The 22,629-nt window shown below is 46.6% G+C and overlaps 1 protein-coding gene across 13 annotated transcripts in view; it reads right to left on the bottom strand.

The window, feature by feature from the left end:
* CUX2 (cut like homeobox 2) overlaps positions 1-22,629 on the bottom strand; it is a 264,124-nt gene that overhangs the window by 79,181 nt on the left and 162,314 nt on the right. For 11 of the 13 annotated variants that reach the window (XM_072722846.1, XM_072722856.1, XM_072722851.1 and 8 more), the window contains one exon: positions 19,595-19,642. The exons of 1 other annotated variant lie outside the window; for it this stretch is intronic. In XM_072722846.1, coding sequence (XP_072578947.1) covers positions 19,595-19,642 — 48 coding nt within the window. Of the gene's footprint in view, positions 1-14,103; positions 14,175-19,594; positions 19,643-22,629 lie in introns of those variants that run through there. One more of the 13 variants, XM_072722860.1, reaches the window with a different exon arrangement.

Raw genomic sequence — 22,629 nt, 5'->3', positions numbered from 1 at the left:
GGACACTGGTGCAATGAATTGTGATCAGGGGAAGGTCTTCAGGAAAAATGGTCCAGTGACTTCCACATGTGAGTAGCCAGAAAAAGGTGGGGGATGGAAAGCAGAAGTATTGTGACCAACTTGTCCCACTTTGCCTGAGGCTTTCTCGGTTTTAGCCTAAAAAGCTTTGCATCTCAAGACGGTCCCAGCTTTACAACCCCATAGTTCTGCATTCTAGACCAACCAGGACAGCTGGGTTGTCATCCTTACGAGGCACATCAACCAATCCCAATGTGTGGGCCCGTTAGGAGTCCTGATGCGGCCCAAAACAAAATTTAAAACATGGAGGAGCCAAACAGGGACATTGAAGCACTGCCTGGATATTAGGAGATAGTAAGACTACTGTTAAGAAACAAGCAACCATGTGTGGTAGGCATGTTAACTAGACTTAATCGTGGTGCTCACTTAGCAAGAGAGGCACATAGCACACCTGAAACTAATACAAAGCTGCATGTCACTTACGTCTCAATTAAACAAAAAGAAAACTCAACAAACTCTAAGTATCTGCAGGAACTGGACTGACTCCAGTACGTGAAGGGGTAAGAGGAGAGAGAGGTAGGCAGTGGGGAGCACAAATGGATGGAACTGCTAAGGGGGTGGAAGAGGCCCGATGGCCGGCTTGCTGGTCTATGATCTTTCTTCTTCCCCTGAGATGGGCCACAGCCACTGTTCTGTACTAAGGCATCTTCCTGCCCACAACTAACTGCACCAGGGGCTGACACTGGTCTCAAGCTAGGTTAATGACCATCATCCCTGGAGTCTGAATTTGAGACTGGTTGATTTTGATTTGTCTGTGTTGTTAGCTTCAGTGACTGTGAGGTGAAGCCAGACACTCAGATGGCTGTTATGGGGGCCACCTTCTATCTATCATGTGTGAGAAAGTTGGCCTAGGGAGAGGGCAGGATGAGGGATCTCACCCCTTGCAGAAGTACCCTGCTCGCTTCTGGGCTCTTCCGGTTCCTCATTCACCTTCTGGGAAGTCCAGGTGCGTTTTCTCTGGCGCCCTCCTATGGTCTCAGGAGAGTGCTGTGCTCACATGCTTGGTTTCAAACCCCAGCCCCACCACTAGCTGAGGAACTTTGGGCAAGTCACCTCAATTTGGTGAGGCTCAGTTTCTTCAGTAAAATGGGGGAGAATGCCAATTCTTCCTTCATGGGACTGCTATGAGGATTAAATGGCACAACTGTGTATCTGACGTACATATCTGATGCCCTATAAATATCATCACAGCTAACCCAGTAATAAATTCTTTTTTGTGGAGGCTAGCTTGAGTGGATGTTTATTTTTTGCAATCCAAGGTTTTCTCTTAAAACGGGCCTCCACTGACACCTCCCACTCCAAGGCTTGGGTGGGGCTGGGGTTCTCCTTCCTTTCCCTCCCTCACGAAGGCCTGGGACAGAACCTAGACTGAGACAGAACACAGACGGAGGTACTGGATTGCTCCTGATGGCCCAGGAAGTCTCGGTGTTGCCATTCCCCCACCCTACTCATTACAAAAAAGCAACAGGCGAGGCAAACAGATGGCAGAGATGGCTTTTTTCCTCTCCTCCTAAATAACAAGGTGAAAAAAAAAAAAGGAAAGGAGATGAACAGATTTCTACCATCTAGATCAAAGAGAAATGGCCATTTTCACGGATAAGCTTCACTTAGATACTGTCCCTGTGCCCAGGCATGTGATCTCCTGGGGTGGGACTGGGAAGGGTCTGGCTTGCTATTGCCTATCGATGTATCATTAATTTCTTTTTGTTTCCTCCTATGGTGTACATCCGACTCAAGGTGAGAGAACGCAACTGGGCTGCGACTTCTCAGATTGATAGATTGCATTTCTGTGCTGGGTCCGTTTCATGCTTGGTGACTTTGCAGCAAAGCAATTATCACTGTGGAATGCATAATGGCCTAATTAATAACTAATGTCAGGTTGGCCTGTGAGCCATGATTATACCTTGGCAAGCTAACTTTTTTTTTTTTTGTTTAAACATTCCAAGAGAAAAATATTATTATAATTGACTGGTTAAATTGTCAAAGTGTCCCTACCTTGTGGACACGGGGTACAGTAGGAAGCACATAAAGCCTGGAATAAAGAGAGGTGTTCTGCTGCCAACTGGCTAAGTAACCTTGCTCAGCATCTCAGTATCTCTGCACTTGAGTGTCTGCACCTGTAAATAGAGCCACTTTTCTGGAACCGAGTGGGATACTTCTGTGTATATATATTTTATATATATGCTATATTCCCCAACGAATGGAACACAGTAGATGCTTAATGAATAATGGTTAAAGTAAAGGACTTTGGAGCCAGACTGCCTGGGTGCAATCCTGTTTCTGCCCCTATGAGCTGTGTGACCTTACCTAACTTTTCTGTGTTTCATTAATCTCATTTGTAAAATTTTGAAAATAACATCTGCCGTAGGGTGGTCATAAGGAATAATGAATTGGTATCTGTAAAGTACTTAGAATGCTGCCTGGAACATGAAAACCACCATATCCATGTTTGCCAATATTACTATATGTCAACATTTATGTAATACATATTTATGCAGCACCCATTGTGTGTCAGGCTCTGTGTGGGACCTAGGAACACAGTAGTCTACAAAGTGCTCCCTCTTTCCTTTGGTTAAGTGGGAGGGACAAGCATTATTTGAATAATTAGACAAATATATAATTGTAAACTATGCTAAATATTGTGAAGGATGTCATGAGTTTATCTAACAGGGAAGCTTGATTAAATTTGGGAGGTCCCAGAACCCCTCTTGAGAAAGTGACATTTGAACAGCAATCTGAAAGACGTGTAGGCATTAGGTTAGTGGTTCTCAGCAATTGTGACCTTCAGGGGACGCTGTCTGGAGACATTTTTGGCTGTCCAGCTGAGGAGAGAGGTACTTCTGGCATCTAGTGGGTGGAGGCCAGGGATGCTACTCAACATCCTACAATGCACTGGAGGGCACTCACAACACAGAATTGTCTGGTCTAAAATGTCAAATGTGCTGAGGTTGAAAACCCCTGCATCAAGGTGACAAAATCAGTGGAGAGAGCATCAAGCAGAGGGAAGAGGAGGTGCAAAGGCTCTGAGGTAGGGAGAGCATATATTCAAGAAAGTGCATAAAGGATGCAAAGAGAGAAGGCTGGGGGGCAGAAGGCCTCATTGGTCAGAGGTCTGGATTTCATTTCAGGTTCCAGTGGAAGTAACTAGAGAATTTTAAGTAGAGAGGCATGCCATGTCTGTCTTCTGAAGAGCTCACCTGGGCTGCTGGCAGAGAGCACTGGATAAATTAATTTGGAAAACAATGGGGCTGGATTCTGTGCTACCTAATTTTCAGGAGAGGCAAAGATGTCAAAAATCCCATCCCTGCCCATTGAAAGAGCCTTGTCCAGAGGGGATGGCAAAAAGGCCCAAGGGACACAGGTGAAGACAGGGACCTGGAGGACCAGGAAGTCTCACAGTCAAGGTCACATTTGGGTGGAGCCTTGAAGCACAAGCAGGGATTTGCTGGGAGCTTATGGAGGAAAAGCATTCTGGGAGAAGGGAAAAGAATGTGCAAAGGCTCAGAAACTCCGTACAATAGTCTCTGTCCAAGATAACTTGGGTGTCAAGCTGTCTGGAGATGGGGATGAACACAATGACCTTTCTGTCTTGGATTCTGGAAAGTTTTTGCTGTTTTTAGAAGGCAATGTGTTTCTTTGGCAATTATTTGTTATTTATCTTTGTAATTATTACAGGAAAGAAAAAGCAGAGAGAGATTTTAAAAATCTTTTTAAGACTCAAAGATGCTAGGCAAGTGCAGATCAGGATTTGAATCCAGGTCCCACACAATTAAGTAGAACATAAAATAAATAAAATCTTGTGGGCATTTCTCTTGAACCAATGTCAATCAGGCTGCAGCCTCTAACTGTTTGGCTTCTTTGAGATTCTGTCCCAGTCTCACTTCAGGGTATGGGGTTAAGAGCTGGGCCTGCCACCCCTTAGGGCCCAAAGTAGGGTCTCTCAGGCAAATAAATGGAAGCTCCTGGGATGTTTACTTAATCTCCTAGCTGTTTGGCCTTCATGTTTCAGTTTGCTCATCTCTACAATAGGCACAAAAAAACCCCATATCCCAGAAGGTTGCAGCAATGATGTTAAAGGCCAGCACTTATAGAGGATCTAGAAGAATGCCTGGCATATACTGAGCACATAGGAGGGTTTGGGTGTGGCTATTACTATTAGTAATAGTATTAGTAATAGTATCCTCAGAGCATGCAGTGTGAGGAACCTGCTGGTTCAGCATCTGCCCTTTCTTAACCTAGTTTTTGGTTTGACTCAAGAGGAAAAACGATGGTGATAAGAGGGACCGTTCCTTGAACGCCTACTATGTGCTAGGTATAATCTTATGGAATTCTCCAACAATAACCCTATTAGGGAGGGACAATATTATCCTTGTTTTCCAGATGGAGATGAGGCTCAGTGAGGGCAGGTAACCTGCTCAAGGTTAAACAGCTGCTGAGAGGCAGGGTGTCCAAACCCACTGGGATTGCTTTCCCGAAACCAGCTATGCCTCTGCCTCTTCTACTAGTGGTGCCATGCCCTGTTGCCCTCTGGAGCCTGAGACCCAGGCCCTGTGTCCCCCTGTACTACATCAAGTCTGGGCCCCACTTCCAAGCTCTTCACACTAGCCTTGTCTTTGTCATCCTCTGATCCCGCCACAGGCCAGGTCACCATTATTGCTGTATGTCTCAAATGCTCCAGCTTTTGACTCGAGTCAACCTTCTCCACCCCACATACCTCCAGAGGAGTCTTTCCACAGAAGGCTTCTGGTGCTGCTGTCCTCATACACCAAAAGAGACTCTGGGCACTTCCTCTGCTCATGAGACTAAGCGCAGGCTTAGCCTGGCACTCAGGGCTCCTCTGTTGTAACCGAATGTCTTTCCTAGCCTCATCCTCTCCTCCAATCCCCATGGATTGTAGCTCCAGGGAGGTTTAGGGCACTGCCCACTAAACAGCCACTGAGGAATAATTATTCTTCATTTTAAGCTTTCTGTGTGCTATACAGTTAGCTAAGCACTCCACACCCACGACCATCATTTAATCCTCATGACAAACCTGTACTGTAGTCACCAATTTATTGATGAGGAAACTAAAGCCTGGAACAAGGGGAAGTGACAGGCTTGAGAAAACGTCTCCAGTGATCAAACTGGGGCTCGAACCTGGGTCTGCCTGGTGCTGAGGCCTGGGCCTTACCACCACACCTCATTCCCTTCTCTGTGTTCTACGCTATTCATCTTCCTAACCTGAGTGCAACTTCACCTCCTCTGGGCAGTCTTCCCTATTGCCTGCCTACAACATAATCACTTCCTCCATGGCAGATAGGACATTTTCCTCACTTTTGCTTTCTTTTCTAGTGGACTGTCAGTGTGGGCTCCTGAGAGGTGGCGTGGCCTTCTTGTTGGACAGAGTTCATTTCTTCCATTAGCCAGCCCAGCCCAGAGCAGGATACATAGTAGGAGCTTCATAACACCTGCCAAATTGTTAAAATCCTTCTTTGCTCTTGGCTTTGCTGCCCCCACCCTGGATTTGGCAGACCCTTGAATTCCATTTCTTATTCATCTGTCCAAAATGTACCAGTCCTACTGTGTACAAAGCTCTGTGTTCTGGGCTCCATCCTGTTCCCCAACAGCTAATGAGAGAGGTGCTTCTTGAAGCAGGTAGTCCACAGAGCAGCAGACAAGGTTATGCATTCACATAATCCTGAGTTTTTCTCCCCTTCTTGAGCACACAATGTTAGACTATATTTTCAATCTCCTTTGAAATTGGACATGGCCTTGTAGTTGAGTTCTGGTCAAGGGAATGTGGGCAAAAATGATGTGGCCAATTCCAGGTATGGACCTTGAGAACCTCCCAAGAGATCCACCATGTTTTCTTTCCCCCCTGTATCAACCAAATGAAGGGACACAGTGGAGGGCAGAGCCAGAGGACAGGACATGCCTGGGTTCCTGAATGACTGCAGTGAACAGTCTCCTCCCCCATCAACCAGCACTAGATTGAGATGTGAGAAGTAAACTCCAGCTGTGTTCAAAATTGCTACAGGAATGAGCCTACTAGGACTCATGCTGACACACATGGGTTCAAATCCCAGCTCTTCTCATTGGTGGTTGGGTAATCTTGATGTCTCAACCTTTCTGAGTCTCAGTTTCCACCTTATAAAAGAAACACAATCATCTCTATTTTAGAATTCCCTAGAATATGCCACAACATCTCAGATGTCAGACAACCAGCCTTGAGTGTGGCACGCAGGAAGTGCTCAAGAAATGGCAATATCCTCCTGCCCTCTGGCTCCACCTCTGCCTCTCAGGGCAAGGTCTCTGCTTGGTCTTGAGATACAGGATTGGGCTAATCTTAATCTTTGCTGGTCCCCACTAATATTTGGTTTTATGTATTTTAATTGTTATTATTTTGTGCTTGTGTTGGGAATAATTTTATTATAGAGAGTTTTTAAACCTCAGGGAAGAAATAAATATAAGACCTTCGTCTGCTGCAGTATGGGCTCCAGGGCCAGGAGGAAGGGGAGGCTTTAGGAAGTGGCCTTTGGGGGTGAGGAGGCAATGGGTACCAGAGGGTGAGCCTGGCTCAAGGTGATGGTGTGCTTGGCAGGGTGGATCTGGGCATGGACAGAGCCCAGGGCATAGATAAGGCCTGGGGCCTTGGGATACCTCTCTCTCTGGCTTTTAGCTCCTGTAAGTCTCACTTCCCTCTCACCTCGGGGCATTTGCACATACTGTTCCTTTTACCTAGAATGTCATTCTGCCCTTCCTAGGATTTTAGCCAAATTCTAATGTTCCTACTCTTGCTTCAGTGCATTGGTCATTTTCTCCTGGAAGCCCTCCCTGACATCCCAGGATGCTCTCATAGATGCATGAAACTCCTGGTCACAGTCCCTATTGCAGATGGTAATTATACTATATTTACTTGCTGTGTGAATGTATATGTCTGTCTTTCCCCAGAAGGTCACCTCTGGCAGAGAAGAGACTGTCTCATTTGCACCTGTGCCTAGAACAGTGCCTGGCACACAGAAGGTGTTCTTGCAAATATATGCTGAGTAAATAAATGAATAAATCAATTCAATCTCTTCTACTCCATGTACACCTAAAAGCAGGGATCAGCAAACTTCTCCAGTAAAGGGCCAGATGGTAAATATTTTTGGTTTTGCAGGCCATACAGGTTCTGTTGCAACTACTGAACTCTGCTGTTAGGATAGGAAAGCAGCCATAGATGACACATAAATGAATGAGCATGGCTGTGTTCTTATAAAACTTTATGTATACAAACAGGCTTTGGCCCATTGTTTGCTGATCTTTGTTCTAAAGATCCCTCTTTGCCCTGTGTAACTCTGGTCTTACTTGGTACAAGGATTACTTTGGGTGGTATGGTGGGGGCTGACCTGTAGCAGCTTGCAAAGGCCAATTGTTAAATTTTCAGGAATTTTGCAAGCTGGCTGTTAAACACAGCCATTATTAAAAATTAAATCAAATGAACCTATAATTATAATAAATAATTTATATTAAAAATGAATGGATGAATCTTAAGGACATTATGCTGAATGAAATTAGCCAGCCACACAGAGACAACAACTATATGATTCCACTTATATGAATTACTCAGAGAAGCCAAAGGGAGACTCAGAAGTAGTTGCCAGGGGTGGGGAAGGGAGAATTCTTGTTTAATGGGTACAGAGTTTTAGTCTGGGAAGATGAAAAAAGTTCTGGAAATGGATGGTGGTGATGGTTGTTGCACAACAGTGTCACTGAACTTACACTTAAAAATGGTTAAGATGGTAAATTGTAAATTGTGTATTTTACCACAAAATTAAAAAAAATAAAAGTAAATACATATTCAGCACTCATTACTTCCTAATTATTAGATTACATTTCACTACTCTCTGTGCTTTGAGCTTACTCACATCTATTATGTCTGTATGGTGAAATGCCATGTGCATCTCTTCCCAACTCCATGCTGGAAGAATTTATACCATGGAAAGTGGGATATGATACAAATCAGTCGTTACCCCCTCACCTGTTGTTCAGCATTGGCCAGCATGCCGCTGGTTATTCCTTGTGTCTCCTCCACTAGATGGTGAGCTTCTTGGGTAGAGCTCCTCAAACATTTAAAATCACCAGCAGAAGCTTTAAAATCCTGATGCCCAAACCTCATGCCAGACCAAGAATGCCAGCCACTCTGGGGTGAGACCAAGATTTTGGTGTGTGTGTGTGTGTGTGTGTGTGTGTGTGTGTGTTTTTAAGATTTTATTTATCCATTCATGAGAGACATAGACTGAGAGAAGCAGGGACACAGGCAGAGGGAGAAGCAGGCTCCTTGCAGGGAGCCCAATGTGGGACTCAATCCCGGGACCCCAGGACCACACCCTGGGCCGAAGGCAGGTGCCAAACTGCTGAGCCACCCAGGGATCCCCTTGGTGTTTTTGTTTTTTAAGTCCTCAGGAGATTCCTCTGGGCAGCCAGGGTTGAAAGCCAGTGGGCTGGTCTAAGGTTGAACATCTCAAATTTCAACATGCCTATAAATCACAAGAGAATCTTGTTCAACTAGAGATTCTGATTCAGGAGATTTTTTTTTTTTTTTTAATTCAGGAGATCTAAAGGAGATCTAAAGGATCTAAAGGGGGAGGCTGAGAATGCCTTTCTACTAAACTTCCAGGTTATGTGGACACTGCTGGCTGGCCAATGGACCACACTTTCAGTAGCACAGCCTTAGAAGGAAGGATGCTGCCGATCAGATAGAGGGAAAGGTTTCCTTTCTGCTTAGTGACCATGTGGCAGTCTATCTGTCTTTCCCTCCTACCCGCTCCCATCAACACAGTGGGAGTTATAAGAACCACTTTACAGAGCAGGACTCTGTGGCTGGTGAGGTGACCTGCCCAAGGTCACACAGCCAAGGAGCAGTGGTGGGGCTTGGACCTGGTTTCTTAAGACCCCAAATCCAGTGTCTTTGCCTGGCTGCCTGACTGAGGCCATTCTGGGTATGGGGGTTGGTTGGACCTGAAACTGCATCCAGGCCTTTCCTTTTTCTGGCTGTGTGACTGCAGTTGGGTTTCTTACCCTCTCTGGGCCTCAGGGAGAGGTTGGCTGTGATACTGCATGCTTGCAGGCCTCTTGAGGGGCTCACCTCATGGAGGACACCCACATCCAAGAAGGTTCATTCTCCAGTACCTAAACTTAAGGATGACACTTCAGGGGCCCTGCCCTGGCAACAACCATAGGGGGTCATGCAATTCAGCCCTCTTGGCTGTATCAGAGGGAAGGCAAGAGTGGGACCATTCTGGGTGCAACTGCATTTTGCCTTGGCAGCATTCAGCACGTCCATAATTAGTTAATATGCTGCTGAAAGATTTCAGAATCAGAATCAGAATCATTCCCACAATCATGGTCAGTGCTTAGCCTCTGACATGGCTCCCAGCCTTCTTTGCACTAATTGTTGCTTTTCTGTCTATAACTCATTTGATCCTCACACTTTCCTTATAAGGTAGGGGCTATTATGAGTCCCATTTACAGATGAAGAAATCAAGGCCCACAGAAAGAAAAATAACTTGTCCCAGTTATTAGGTCACACAATTAGTAAGTAGTACAGCAGGGATTTGAACCCAGGCTGTCTGGCTCCAGAACTGCTCCTAACCACTGTACTATACTGCTCTTCAAATAATTTATGCACAAGAGGCAAATGTGCCATGTTCCCAGATGTACTCTGAGCTCCCAAGGGACAAAGGCCCTGTCTCTTGTTCCCTGCTGTGTCCCTAGGGCCCCAAACAGGGTCCGCCCATAGTAGAGACTCAAGAAATTAGTTTCTGAATGAGGGAATGAGTAGATTGGTTTAATCTCTCCCATCCCACATCCTGGCCACATGGAAGTCAATCATAGCCATGATTGTCAGTGGCACTAAGGGATGTATGTCTATTTGTCTTTCCACTAGGCTATGAGTGCCATGAAGACACGGACAGAATCTGGGGTGCTCACTGCCATATCCCTAGAGACTGGCACACACCCTCATAAACAGCAGGTGCTAAATAAATGTCTGCTGTAGAGTGAAGGTCTCAGTGGAACTGAAAAGGGAACAGGGATGTGCATATGTGTTCTAGGGGAGCTGGCTGGAGAGCAACAACACGACGGTCCTGCCTCTGGGAGGTTTCCCCAACATTAAGCTCTTTATCTGCATAGATCCTTCTAGCCTCCCTTGGTGTTTTTGTTTTAGAGGCGAGGACTATTACCATCCCTATTTTATAGCCAGGGAAACTGAGGTTCACCAAAAACCCTGCCAAAGGACAGAGCTGGGATTTGAACCCAGGTCTGTGCAACTCTTGGCTTATATCATGTCTACTCCACCAAGGGCTCCTGATGACTAAGTAATTTGTGTTCACCTTCTCACTGTCAGCGCTTGGCACAGTTCCTGGCACACAGCAGGTGCTCAACTAGTTTTTGAACATGAATGAATACTGATGCTCACCACCTCAGCTCCAGCATGAGGTGGTGAACATCTTGTATCATCCTTGGCCCATAATAGATGCTCAGCAAACATCTACTGGATGGATGCATGAGTGACAGTGTGAATGGCCACACATCCCATGCTGGCATTGTGGGCTAGCTATTGCAGTAGCTTCGGTTTTGCTCCCTGCCACCCCCAGGCAGACATGAGTGCTAACAGACACTTGGCTGACAGCGCCATAAGATGGATGTGCACCCAGCGGCCTCACCTCCCCACCGACTGGCCCTGCATGGCCTTCCATAATGCAGTCCATTAAAAGGCTTGTAAATTTTCATACACGAAGCCTACCATGGCGTCAGCATAGACTAATTGTTGTTAAATGTGCAAGAATGTTACCGCCACGCCGCTGGAGCGATCACTCTTCCCAGCCCGGCCCAGACGCCGACCCATTCCTCTGCAGGCGGAAAGCTTACAACGTTCGCACAAGGCCAAAAAGCAATTCGTGTCAAAAAGATCAATAATATAAAAATAAAGCATGAGAATTCTAGTTAAAGGGAATGTCATATAAATATGTGGTTCACGTCCATGATTCCAAGATTAAAAAAAATCAATCAATATCGTTCTTTAGATGATGTTATTTCTAATGAGAAATACCCGGAACAACTGCAAATAACTGCTTAACTGGGGGGAAAAAAGCATTAATAATTTACTTTATAAGGCATATGATACCGAATGAAAGAGGATCGCTGCTGGTTCTTAATTTGGTTGTAATGCAGCATGACAGGTTCAATGACGCTTTGGTGGGTTCTTAGTATTAAATTCAGAAAGATGTTCAGCTCGTTCTAAGTTTTACCCCAAGCTGGGCAGAGTAAAGCCAAAGGGGCAAGCCTCGTTACGGGAGCGGGGAGACCTGCACCATCAAGGTTATTAAGTCATCAAAGAGGAGAGAGTAAGGAATGCGTATGCACATGTGCAAGCCGGAGGCAGTGGGAGGGAAAGAAGTCCTTCTCATTGTATCTTGCAAGTGACACCCTGTTTACTGGGCAATCAGTATGTGCCAAGTTCTGGGCTGGATGTGCAGGCCTGGGTTTGAATCCCAGCTCCCTTTATGGGTCGGGCTTCCCTGGTGGGTACTATCTGAAAAAGCTCAGTGAGGTCACATCTGAAAGGCATGCATCTGGCTGAGCGATGAGGTCCTCCCCAGCCCAAACCACCTGCAAGTCTCCAAGTCTAGACCTCAATCTAGAATCTACATCTTCAGTGCTTCCTGCACCCCCAGGCCTCTGTTCAGTCCTTCAAACTGAGGTTTGCATCTCCCACCCTCTACCCTGTTGGTGAAGAGCTGTGTGAGCTTAGGCAAGCAGCTAATCTTTCTGAGTCCCAATTGCTCACCTGTAGGCGGGAACAATACTGGCAGCACCTCTCTCACTATGCTGCTCAGAGGTAGTGATGCGTGTGAGGCTTTGCTAAAGGCTCAATAAACTTTGCTGGCTGCTGAGCTTCAGTGACCTCACCTGAGAAATGGGTGAGATCAGAAGCCTACTCATGAGGCTTGTCGGAAGATAAACGTGATAAGCCAAGTCTCAGCTCATCTACTTGGAATGCTGACATATGTTCAAGGAGCACACCTATGTGCTGGGCTTTGGTTTCTGGGGCTTTTCAAGTACCGACTCAATTAACTGTCACATCAATCAACCTCATAAGATTGGATGCTATTATTATCTCCACTTAAAAAACAAGAAAACTGAGGCCCAGAGAGGTTAAGTGACTTGCCCAGGGTCACAGCCAGGAATTAGAGAGCTAGGATGCAAGCCAGTGCCAACCTGACTCCAGAGTCCACGCTTGCCCCCAGTGCTTGTCTTTTCCAGGGAGTTCTGCTGGTCAGCAAAGCCATTTCTTCCTGGTCTTACTGGCTGGACAGGACTACACACACCTAATGTCAGTTACAAAGCCTCACTTACAAAGGATGGTCAAGCCAGTGCTGGGAGCTTCTGAGAAAGGGTAGTTTGGGGAGCAACAGAATTATGAGAAAGATAGCTGGAAGAGTAAATAATGTAAAGGCAAAAAAGGGGGGGCCCTTTAATTAAATTTTAGCTCAAAGGGAAGAACAGGAGTCCTGTGGGTACATGCAGAATAAGAGGTGAGCACAGGGACCAAATCACAACATGGCATGCAGGACTGGCTGTAGGACTGTGGCCCGAGCAGGAATAGACATGTCTGTCTCAGGTGATCTGGGCCATGAGGAAACCCTCTATGTCTTTCTCAGGCAGCTCAGCTGCAGGAACAGAGACTGACCTCCTCAGAATCTTGTCCTGGGTTAGGAACTCCTTCCCTACCCATGACTGCCTGGGAAGGAAACAGGGATACTCAGTATTTGGGGCTGGAACAGATGGTATAGAAGCCAATGAGGACTTCAGGTTTTGGGTACTGAATGGAGGTGGTGAGCAAGGGCTCAGATAAAGGGTTCAAGGGGGTACAGTCTCCTCCTCTCAGTCATCTCTGAAAGGCCAGGCACACCCTACCCCATGCCATCTGATTAGCAGTTGGAGGGATCCTATTGAAACCTGAGTCTGACCTGGTCTGCTCTAAATTTTCCTACGGCTTCCACCTAATTTGGAGTCACAGCCCATGTCCTTGAAGCAGCTGGAAGGCCTGAATGATCTGGCACCTGTGAAGATGACTTATGCTAAGTGTCATGCTGGAGGAGTGTAAGGGCTGTGCTGTGAAAGGTGGCAGGGGTGGGGAAATTGGTCAGGGAGGACTTCCTTATCCCCTGAGGATCTGACACTCAAAACGAGGCAAAGAGAACAGCAAATACAAACACTCTGAGGCAAGGACAAATGAGGCTGTCTGCTGGCTGAGGAGAGAGGCAGGGCAGGATCCAGATAGTGGTGGGGCCCCCTGGCCTGGGGGGTCTTCCCTAAGGGCTTTCATCATCCCACCACCCTCCTGGACCTGCATCTAAGCCTCCTCACTTCTCTCCCACCCCAGGTACGGACCTGGGCACTGGATGGGTGTTGGCTATGTCCTCTGTGAGCCCTGGTTTCCTCATATGTAAAAGGGGGTAATCATAGAACTCTCCCTAATAGAGGTATTATGGAAAACACAGGACATAACCATTAGGAAGTGTGCAGCATATAGTAGATGTGAAAGAAAAATAACTTTGAAGACTTCTCTAACAAAGGCATGGCCCACCTTTAGTGCCAAGTCTGGCTGCTTACTGACAATAGGCAATGAGGCTTAGTGTCACCCAGACCAGGAGGTGGCACTGTGGACATCCTGGCCCAGGTCTGATCAACCACAAGATCCTGGCAGGCAGATGTGGGCAAAAGTAGGGGATTTCCAGCTGTCTGCCCATCTGAAAGTAAGGACTCAGGATAGACAGTGAGGGGTACCTTTGGCTGGGTGGGGCCTGCAAGGAAGGGTCTGGAGGGCATCAAACTATAGCAGGTTGTTATGTCTTACATCTCTGACCATTGTGGCATCCTGAAATCCATATGAATCAAGTGTCCCCATCCCACTTTATAGATGGCACAGTAGACAATATCTGACTGGACTACAGTTATCTGTATCTATTTGTCAGTTGATTGACTGAATCATCAACTCACCCAATAAACATCCCCTGAGGTGGAGCTGTCAGGTTGGAGGGCACAGTGCTCTGCTTTGCCACCCAGATGACCTGCAGGAGAGGCAGTGAGACTCCATCTTTTGCTTTCTTGCAAGTTTCTATTTCAATTTACTCTGTTCCTCCATAAACAGACCTTCCACGGAGTCTGCTCTAGACTCCCTTTAGCCATTGTGGCTTGTCTCAGAGTTGTGCCTCAATCCCCTCAGAAGAAACAAAGGAGAAGAGACAAAATCTTCCAAACTGTAGATGCTCCTCACTTGGGCATCTGCAGGGAAACACCAGGCACACGTGTCTTCCGTGGGCCCTGGCTTCTGCTCCTGGAGCACCTGGCATTCTCCCTCTGAAGTGGGGCATGAGGGAGGGCTACACGCTCCAGGAATGGGAGCCTAAGAACTTGGTGCTGAGGGAAAATGTTCTGAGAAGGCTGAAGTCTGCTAAAAAGCTGAGAGAGGGGACCTGAGGATGGAGGAAAAGGGAGAAGAAGGTGAAAGAGAGTAGGGGAAAGAGAGGGGAAAGAACTGGCAAATCCTGCAAATCCTGGCTATTCTGGTGATCTATTGCTGTGTAATCAGTTGCCCCAAAATGGAGTGGCCCAAAGCAATTACTTCTTATTATCTCTCATGCTTCTGTGGGTTGATGGGGCTCAGCCGGGCAGTTCTCTTGTCATTTCTTAGGCAGTCACAGCCAGGTGGCAGCTATGACTGCAGTCACCTGATGGCTTGACTGGGCTGGATGGCCAGTAGGGCTCCTTGACTTGTGCTTGGTGCCTTGGTGCTCCCAGCCCCTCTCCTCCATATGGAGTCTCATCCTCCAGGACCCATCCATACAGGTTGGGCTTCTCACAGCAGGGTGGTCTCAGGGTACTCACACTTCTTACATGAAGGTTGCGCTGGAAGAGGCAGGAGACAGAACCGCCCGTCTGTTGAAGGCCTTCATCTGGTACTGGCGGAGGGTCACTTCTACCACATTCTACTGGCTGGAGTGGACACTGGCCCAGATTCAAAGAATGGAGACACAAGCTCCATTTCTTGATGGGGGAATGCCAGACACAATGCAGTTATGCAGGGGATGAGAGGTATTGTGTGGCCACAGTGGGGATGGGTGTGAATGTGACACTCAGCAAAGCAGCAAAAGCTCTGGGAGCAACCAAGAGGCCTCCTATGAGCTCTTGACATGAGTGGACATTATTTCAATCACAGGGACTGGACTCCTAGTTACATTCCTTAAGGGCACGGATGGTATCACCATCCTTGGACCTTCCATAGCTTTTACCTGGAGCCTGGCACATAGTAGATGCTCCACAAGTATTTGTTAAGTGGCCCTGCAAGGCACCAAGTAGAAAGGAGGCCTTTCTGGGGCTGGCACAAATACTTGACCTCCCCCACATCAAGAGGAATCTAGTAGACTACCAGGTTGTGACCTTCACTATGTCCAGCAACTAGAACACCACCTGGTATGCGGTAGGGCTTCTGTAAAAGTTTGTTGATTGAATAAGTGATTGCAGGGATTCAACAGATGATGAATATGTCTCTCATAAGGGGCACCTTGGTCTCCTCTCTAAGCTCCTATAAGGTAGTCATGCCGCACAAACTCCCTTGAACCCTGAGAGGACACTGAGAGGACAGAGAAAGACCGTCTTGGCTCCATGCCACCAAAGACAGCTACCATGATGAAAACAAATGACTGGCCAGTCACTTGATAGATGATCTCACTGAATCTCATGCTATGACGAAACAGTGGCTCAGAGACATGAAGTCACCTGCCAAAGTCACATAAGCCTGTCAGTGTTTGGGTGGGACTCAGACCCTGGGTGTCAGACCCTGGGTGGTCAGAGGAGGCATCAGCCCCTTTGGTTTCCAACCTGCAGTGTGTTCTGACTCAGCCAAAGGGTTTTCCATCATGCAGGCCACATACTCTTCCTGGTGGAAGAAGAAGGAAGCAGAGAGAAAAAAAATATTCTTGCCATGGCCCTGCTGTCTTGTCTTCGTGACTGGGCCAGTACACACACTCCTTAGAAAAGTTTCACCTCTGGTTTAGCATCATAAAACTTTTAATTTAGATGTTTTCATCTCTCTCTCCAAGTAAAAATAAGTTTAAAATAATGACTGTAATAAATGAAGGTAATTAATTGTAGTTTGTTCCTTTACTGTCTAGTCAGCTTAATTTTACCTTTTCAACTAATAATGAGAAAATAATTTTTGTGCTTGGAGGGTTAATGATATGTAACTGCGAGAGCTGCTAATTGCATGTTGCAATCCATCCATCAACAACCCCATCTGTGCGACTTGATTATGTTTGCTAAATTATTGCTTTGAATTATCTTTCATAAAGCAACTTTTGTAATTAGCGGGGCTTTCGTCTTGCTCTTTTCTCTGCGCGCAAGGATATTCAAACTTTGGCCATTTCAAGCTGTCTCCATTAAGCCACCTTCTCTGGTTGTCTTTGTTTCCCTGAGCAGGGGGAATCAAGACTGTCCTTTAAGCAATCAAGGCGGAGAGAAAAACCTTCCTTGATTCACAGCAGGGCAAATTCACTTCCTCTCCACACCCCTCCCACCAGGACAGACTCGAGCGCGTGCATGTACGCGTGCGTGTGCACGTGTGTGTGCGCGCGCGCACACACACACACACACACACACACAAGAAGAAGAGAAACAAAAAAAAAAGCCCACCCATATATAGAATGAGAAGATAAAAAGGATGCTCAGATTCTTTATATACCAGAGCTGGTGGAGTGAAATTAAGGAATGAACTTGAACGTGTTATATTTCAACAAGAGGCCCACACTGGGGAAGAAGGAATGACGGGTACGATATTCAGCCCTGGCGTTTTATGGGCTACTTTATGTGACTTAAGACGGTGTTTGCCTCAGGGAATATTCCTCGGAGGTGATTAATGCCCACTTGGGAATCTTCAGCTCTGAGCCCGAGCCTGGTGGATTGCGAGAGGGAAGTGGCATAAAGGATGAACCCTCATTAAAAAAATTAAAATGAAAATCAAATTTGGATTATAAACGGCTTGTGCGTGAGCAGTTTGTTCTGGATGAAGAAGATGCTTTTTATTAACACCTTTCTTTGGTAGCGTTTCTCCCCAGAGGCACAGGGAGGGACATGGCGGCCTCGATGGATTAGTCAATAGATCATGAAGAAAGCAGGGGTTTCAGGAATAAAACTCCAGACAAATGTAGTGTTTTTGGTACATTAAAGGGATGATGGAAAGCCCCCTTAAGAAAATTGACGAAGTTCTTTGGAGATCCTCAGCTATTAAAACACTGTGAATTCAACATGCCACATGGATTTGGAAATGAAAACTTAGCTTCATCTTCCCTTTCCGACCCACTAAAACTTTCTCTCCCTTGGTGAGTTACTGAGTACCCCCTGTGTGCCAGGCACTGTGTCAACTGCCTCCACCCTTAGTTCTTTGAATCCTTACTGGTAACTTCATTTGCCAGAGAAGGAAAGCTGCATGCAGCTTAGAGAGGTTAAGGAACCTCTCCCCAGCCACCCAGCTAGGCAGGCAGCAGGGCTGAGACTCAGGCCATGTCTTAGTCTGATGTGCACATGCTTTCTGCACACTGCACTGGGATATTCTCTGGACCATCACTCAAATATAATGTTGAACTCTTTCTCCTATTGAAAAAATGATGTAAGTCACACCTGTTCCCTTCAGGGATAGAAAGCCCCCTTCTTTTGGAGAAAAGCCTTGAACATCTACTTAGGAAAGAGGCAGATTCCAGCCCAAGCATAGCAGAGGCCAAATAAACCTGTACTGGAGGAGACTGATAACAGGAATAATAAAATAACCAGGACTTATAAGGCAACATTCTAAGCACTCTATGGGTATGACGTTGTTCTTCCTCAGCCATGATTCTATGAAGGTTTACTTATTACTCAGTTTTATAAATAAGGAGGTAAAGGCATAGAGAGGTTAAGGAACTTGCCTAAGATCAAACAGTGAGGAACTGGCAGAGGCAGGATTCAAACCCAGGTTGGCTCCAGAGTCTATTCTTTTTTTTTTTTTTTTTCAGAGTCTGTTCTTTAACACTTGGAAGCTCTCTGTGTGCCAGGCACTAGGTTAAACTCCTTCCTTGCATTATTTCTCAGTCCTTAAAACAACACAAAAAGACCAGGAGGGTCTTTATTTCCTTAAACAGATAGGGAAACTGAGGCTCTAAGTTGCTAAGACAAGCCCAGTCCATATTGTCCAAGCAAGGAAACAGCTGAGAAAGTGACGCTTGGCATCTGTCTTTGGGCTGGGCAGAGGGATCAGCTGCCTGAGAGGGCTTGTATACTGAGAACCCCTCATGGGACCATTGTGCAGATGGGAGCCTCTTTTTTAAAACCACAAAGCCATGACAACAAATTCCCAACATTATTGGTCTTTCTGGTTTGTTTCCTGGCCACCCACCCCTCCACTACCCCTTTCAGTTCAGGCACCTCACAACCAAATGAATCAATACCGGATGGCCCTATAAATAAATAAGCACATCAGTCAACTCAGTAATAAAATGAAGGGATGAAAAATATGGAAATCAGTGACATTTGTGTAAATCCAGTTATTGCTTATGTTAATATTGCCTCATGCGCTTACGCGGTTCCAAAGAGACAGATTTAAAGTAATGTGGCGCTTGGCGGACAACAGACGTAAAATGCATCTCCACCAGAGTGCTCGGAGAAGGGCCAATCCCTCCAAGGTCCTGCCTGAATCCAGGGGAGACAGAGAAGAGCCTCCCCACCCCTAGAAGATGGAACATTTGACAAAAGTCTTCCCCTTCCACCACCCTGCCTCAGCGGACCTCCATTCTCTTCCTAGCCTGCCTCCCTTGCCAGCAGGACCAGTGGACATTATCAGAATCCTGGTCACAAAGTCAAGCCAAGAGGAGAAATGGGAGAGGTTCAGCCCCATGACAGGGCTCCAGGAAGGCAAGAGAAACAACTGGCTGGAGACAGCTCAGCTGCTGCCCAAGGACACAGGGCCTGATGGGTTTTCAGGAAAAACATGAACAGTGTCAATTTTATACTCAGATGATGGGTCAGTAAATTTTAGGATGGGCTGGTAAGTGGCCTTATCTGCAAGATTGCCTTAGAGAATCAAAGCAGAGCAGAAGGCCTGGGAGAGCAAAGGTCACCAAGTTCAAACCTCTTAATTTTAAAAATGGGAAACCAAGCCTGTAGGTAAGGTGGTTTGTTCAAATACATATATAGCAAAGCTGGTGTATGGGCTGGACAGAGTCTAGGGAGAGGGAGATTTTTTTTGGGATTAGACACTGGAATCTCATCAAACAGAACAGAGAACCCATCCTCATCACATCACTATTGGCTGATCTGGAAAAAATAGGGTAGAGTTTGCAATGGGGATAGGCAGGTTTCTCCCAAGCTTCTAGAGGCTGCTAACCCCCTGTGGCAACTCCAGGTGGGATAGGAGAGAGAACCAGGGAATGTTTTTGTGACATGCCAGGGCCTTGGGTCTTACCTCAGCTTGGAAGCTTTTTAATACAGGAGCCACCATCTCTCTGATTTCCTGAAAAAGAGATCAGCGAAGAGTTCACCCAGTGCCAGGTGGGATGCACCTGTTGTCCCCCCAGCTAGCTTTTCCCAAATGTGTCCCATGGGACGGGTACTCCATGGGATTTCACTAGGGTTTCTCCTATATACACCTACACACCCACACACACACACACACGATGCCAGCCTAATCAGCCTGGGAAATAAAGTCCAACATCAAGTGTCTTCCCTGCAGGACTTTTTGGAGCCTTTACTATAATGCACTTTGGGGATTTCTGGAAGAGGGAGGAAGGAAGGAGTGTTTCCCAAATAGATCTGATCACGGAATACTCTTTTAGGCAAAGTACTCAAGCAACTGGTGGTGCATCATGTGACCCTTGCTGAAGAGGTGCCTTGACTCTCCACACAGCACCAGTCACCAAAGTCCCTTCATGAAAACCTTCTGTCCTTCAACCATTTGCTCAGGGATGACTCCTTCAGGTGGCCACCTCTGTCTGCTTTCCCATCCAACTGCCCCTCTTTAGCAAACACTCCATTTTGCATTTTATTTATTTTTTATTTTTTTAAAAAGATTTATTTATTTATTCATGATTAGACATAGAGAGAGAGAGAGAGAGAGGCAGAGACACAGGCAGAGGGAGAAGCAGGCTCCACGCACCGGGAGCCCAACGTGGGACTCGATCCCGGGTCTCCAGGATCGCACCCTGGGCCAAAGGCAGGCGCCAAACCGCTGCGCCACCCAGGGATCCCCCATTTTGCATTTTAGCAACATCACTTCCATACTTGTCTCTCCTTCCTCTCCAGAAGGTGCCATGAGTGGTGCCCAGCTCAGAGGAGGGGTTCTGAAATGTTTGATGAATTCTATGGCAGTGGGCTATCTTCAGAAGGGAGCCTCCTATTTCTGGACCCTAGTTTCCTGCCTTTCACAAGGGCTCCCCTGGTTGGCTCCTATGAGTTATCCCCAGCACACAAGACAGAGGTCTTTTAGAACCTAGTGTCACCAAGATTCCACCCTAAATGCTTCAGTTTCCTCTGAGACCCCTTGGTGACCCCATAAGTGCTGTTTGTCAGGGCCCATGAGAAACCCCTGTAGAAGGAGGAGTTGAGGGGGGCTCAAGAGTGTGGGAGAAGGGACAGTAGAGAGAAGCTGGAAAGGAAGACATGGGCACAAGAATACATATGTTCAGGTAAAGAAAAAAATCCCTTAATTATGAGATAATGTTGTTCTTCTGTCCCTGAAAATGATCCCTCTTCTGGGTCCTGGGTATCCCTCCTGATTTGTGTCCCCTAGGACTCCTTGGAGAGACATAGGGAATGCATGTGAATCTAGTGGATTTGATCACAAGGAACTATGGGTACATGGGCTGAGCCATGGAAAAGGAAATTTGTGAAAACCTAGGTCCCAGCTTGTGAACTCAAACGCCCACAGAGGCCAGGGTTGGGGGCGGGTTGTGGACATGATGAAGGCAGGCAGGGAGGACCCATGGCAATATTGGGAGAACCCAAGCACCATGTAATGGATGTAGCAGCTGCTCAGCTCCAGTTGGTGACTGCCATGTAGGCATGGAACCTCTGTGTGACCAGATCTACTAAAGAGTCGCAAAAGATATTGGAAATCTGGGGTTTTGGGTAAGATCTTCTGAAATGCTAAATGTTGGTAACTTACTGTAAAACTTGAAAGACTTTGCCGACCAAATAAAACATATGAGTAGGTTAAACTTCTGGTCCAGGTTCAGGAAATGTTAGTACCAAGAAGGGGCCTCAGAAACCATCTCCTTAGTCCCCTGATTTTCCAAGGTCCTGAGAAGAGCTGGCTTGCTCAAGTCAGGCAGTGAATGAGTGGCTCAGCTGGAATTTGAATGCAGGTCAACAGACAACCCACATAAGTTGTATGCACAATCCCATACTCAAGAGGATTCAAATCTGAGGGCCAAGGTTGAGAGGTGGGTGGCAGGGCTTTGGGCCAATACTGACCATTTCTAGAAGCCCCTTGTCCTGTGTGCTTTATCCCTGGGGGAGAAGCTGAGCATAGGCACCAGCGGGAGGTGATTTGGGCACCAGCCAGATGATGTTCTTAAATAAAACCTTGGCATGACTCTCCCAATCAGGAGAGACTAGTTCCAAAAATGAGAATTTTCAGAGGCGCGACTATAATAGGAATGGAAACTTATTCCTCCTAATTACATAATTGCATAATTATGCAGTATTAAAATTATGTAAGCCGAACTCAGAGGCTGAAAACCTGGCCTGGATTTCCCTCATCACCTGAGGGCTCCCATGTGACCTGGGGAGAAGGATGAGATGGAGGGTCTGTGATGACCAAAGAGGGCATGTAGAGCTGGGAAGATGTAGGGCTGCTTCATCTTTGCTTCCCACAGAATGGAGAGTCAGAGGCAAAGCTTTTGGTACCCTCTCTCTGGGCAGAGAATCAGTTTAAATACCAAACCATTCTCTGTTCTAAGAAGGAAGCAAAGGATGCTCAGCATCACCTATGCCTTCTTAGTGCTGGGACTCAAGCCCAGGACTTTACTTGGCCTTTCTGAAGCTGCCATGTGGGAGACACTTGGATCTGGGATTCTTACTTCTCCAAGGGCACCCTCCCTCAGCTCTCAAACCTAAGATCCCTTCCATACTTGCTCCATGGGCAAGTGCTAGCTATAGTCCACTTCCCTCTTTTGCTTTAAAGAACTGAAGATATTTATGACTTGTGGAGGATTTCATAGCTAGAAGACCTGACCCTTATATGCTCATGTAGCCTGATTCCTGGGTGGGCCTGACTCTTCTCCACCTTTCTGTGGTCCCCTCCTCCATCAGAAAGATGGCAACAGGACCCCTGGGTGATTCTAACAGGTAGAGTAGAATCAGCATCTCCAGGTCTGATACTTCCAGAATGCCAGACACTACCTCACCCTCCTCTAAGATCCAGGCCACTTGAGTAGATTAGGACAGAGAGGTCAGCTATTAACCTCTGCTGACCAGAGAAGCATAGTTGGCTTTGGGAAT

Source organism: Vulpes vulpes, chromosome 10 (assembly GCF_048418805.1).
Source record: "Vulpes vulpes isolate BD-2025 chromosome 10, VulVul3, whole genome shotgun sequence".
Lineage (NCBI taxonomy): Eukaryota > Metazoa > Chordata > Mammalia > Carnivora > Canidae > Vulpes > Vulpes vulpes.
This window is presented reverse-complemented; position numbering and strand designations above follow the sequence as displayed.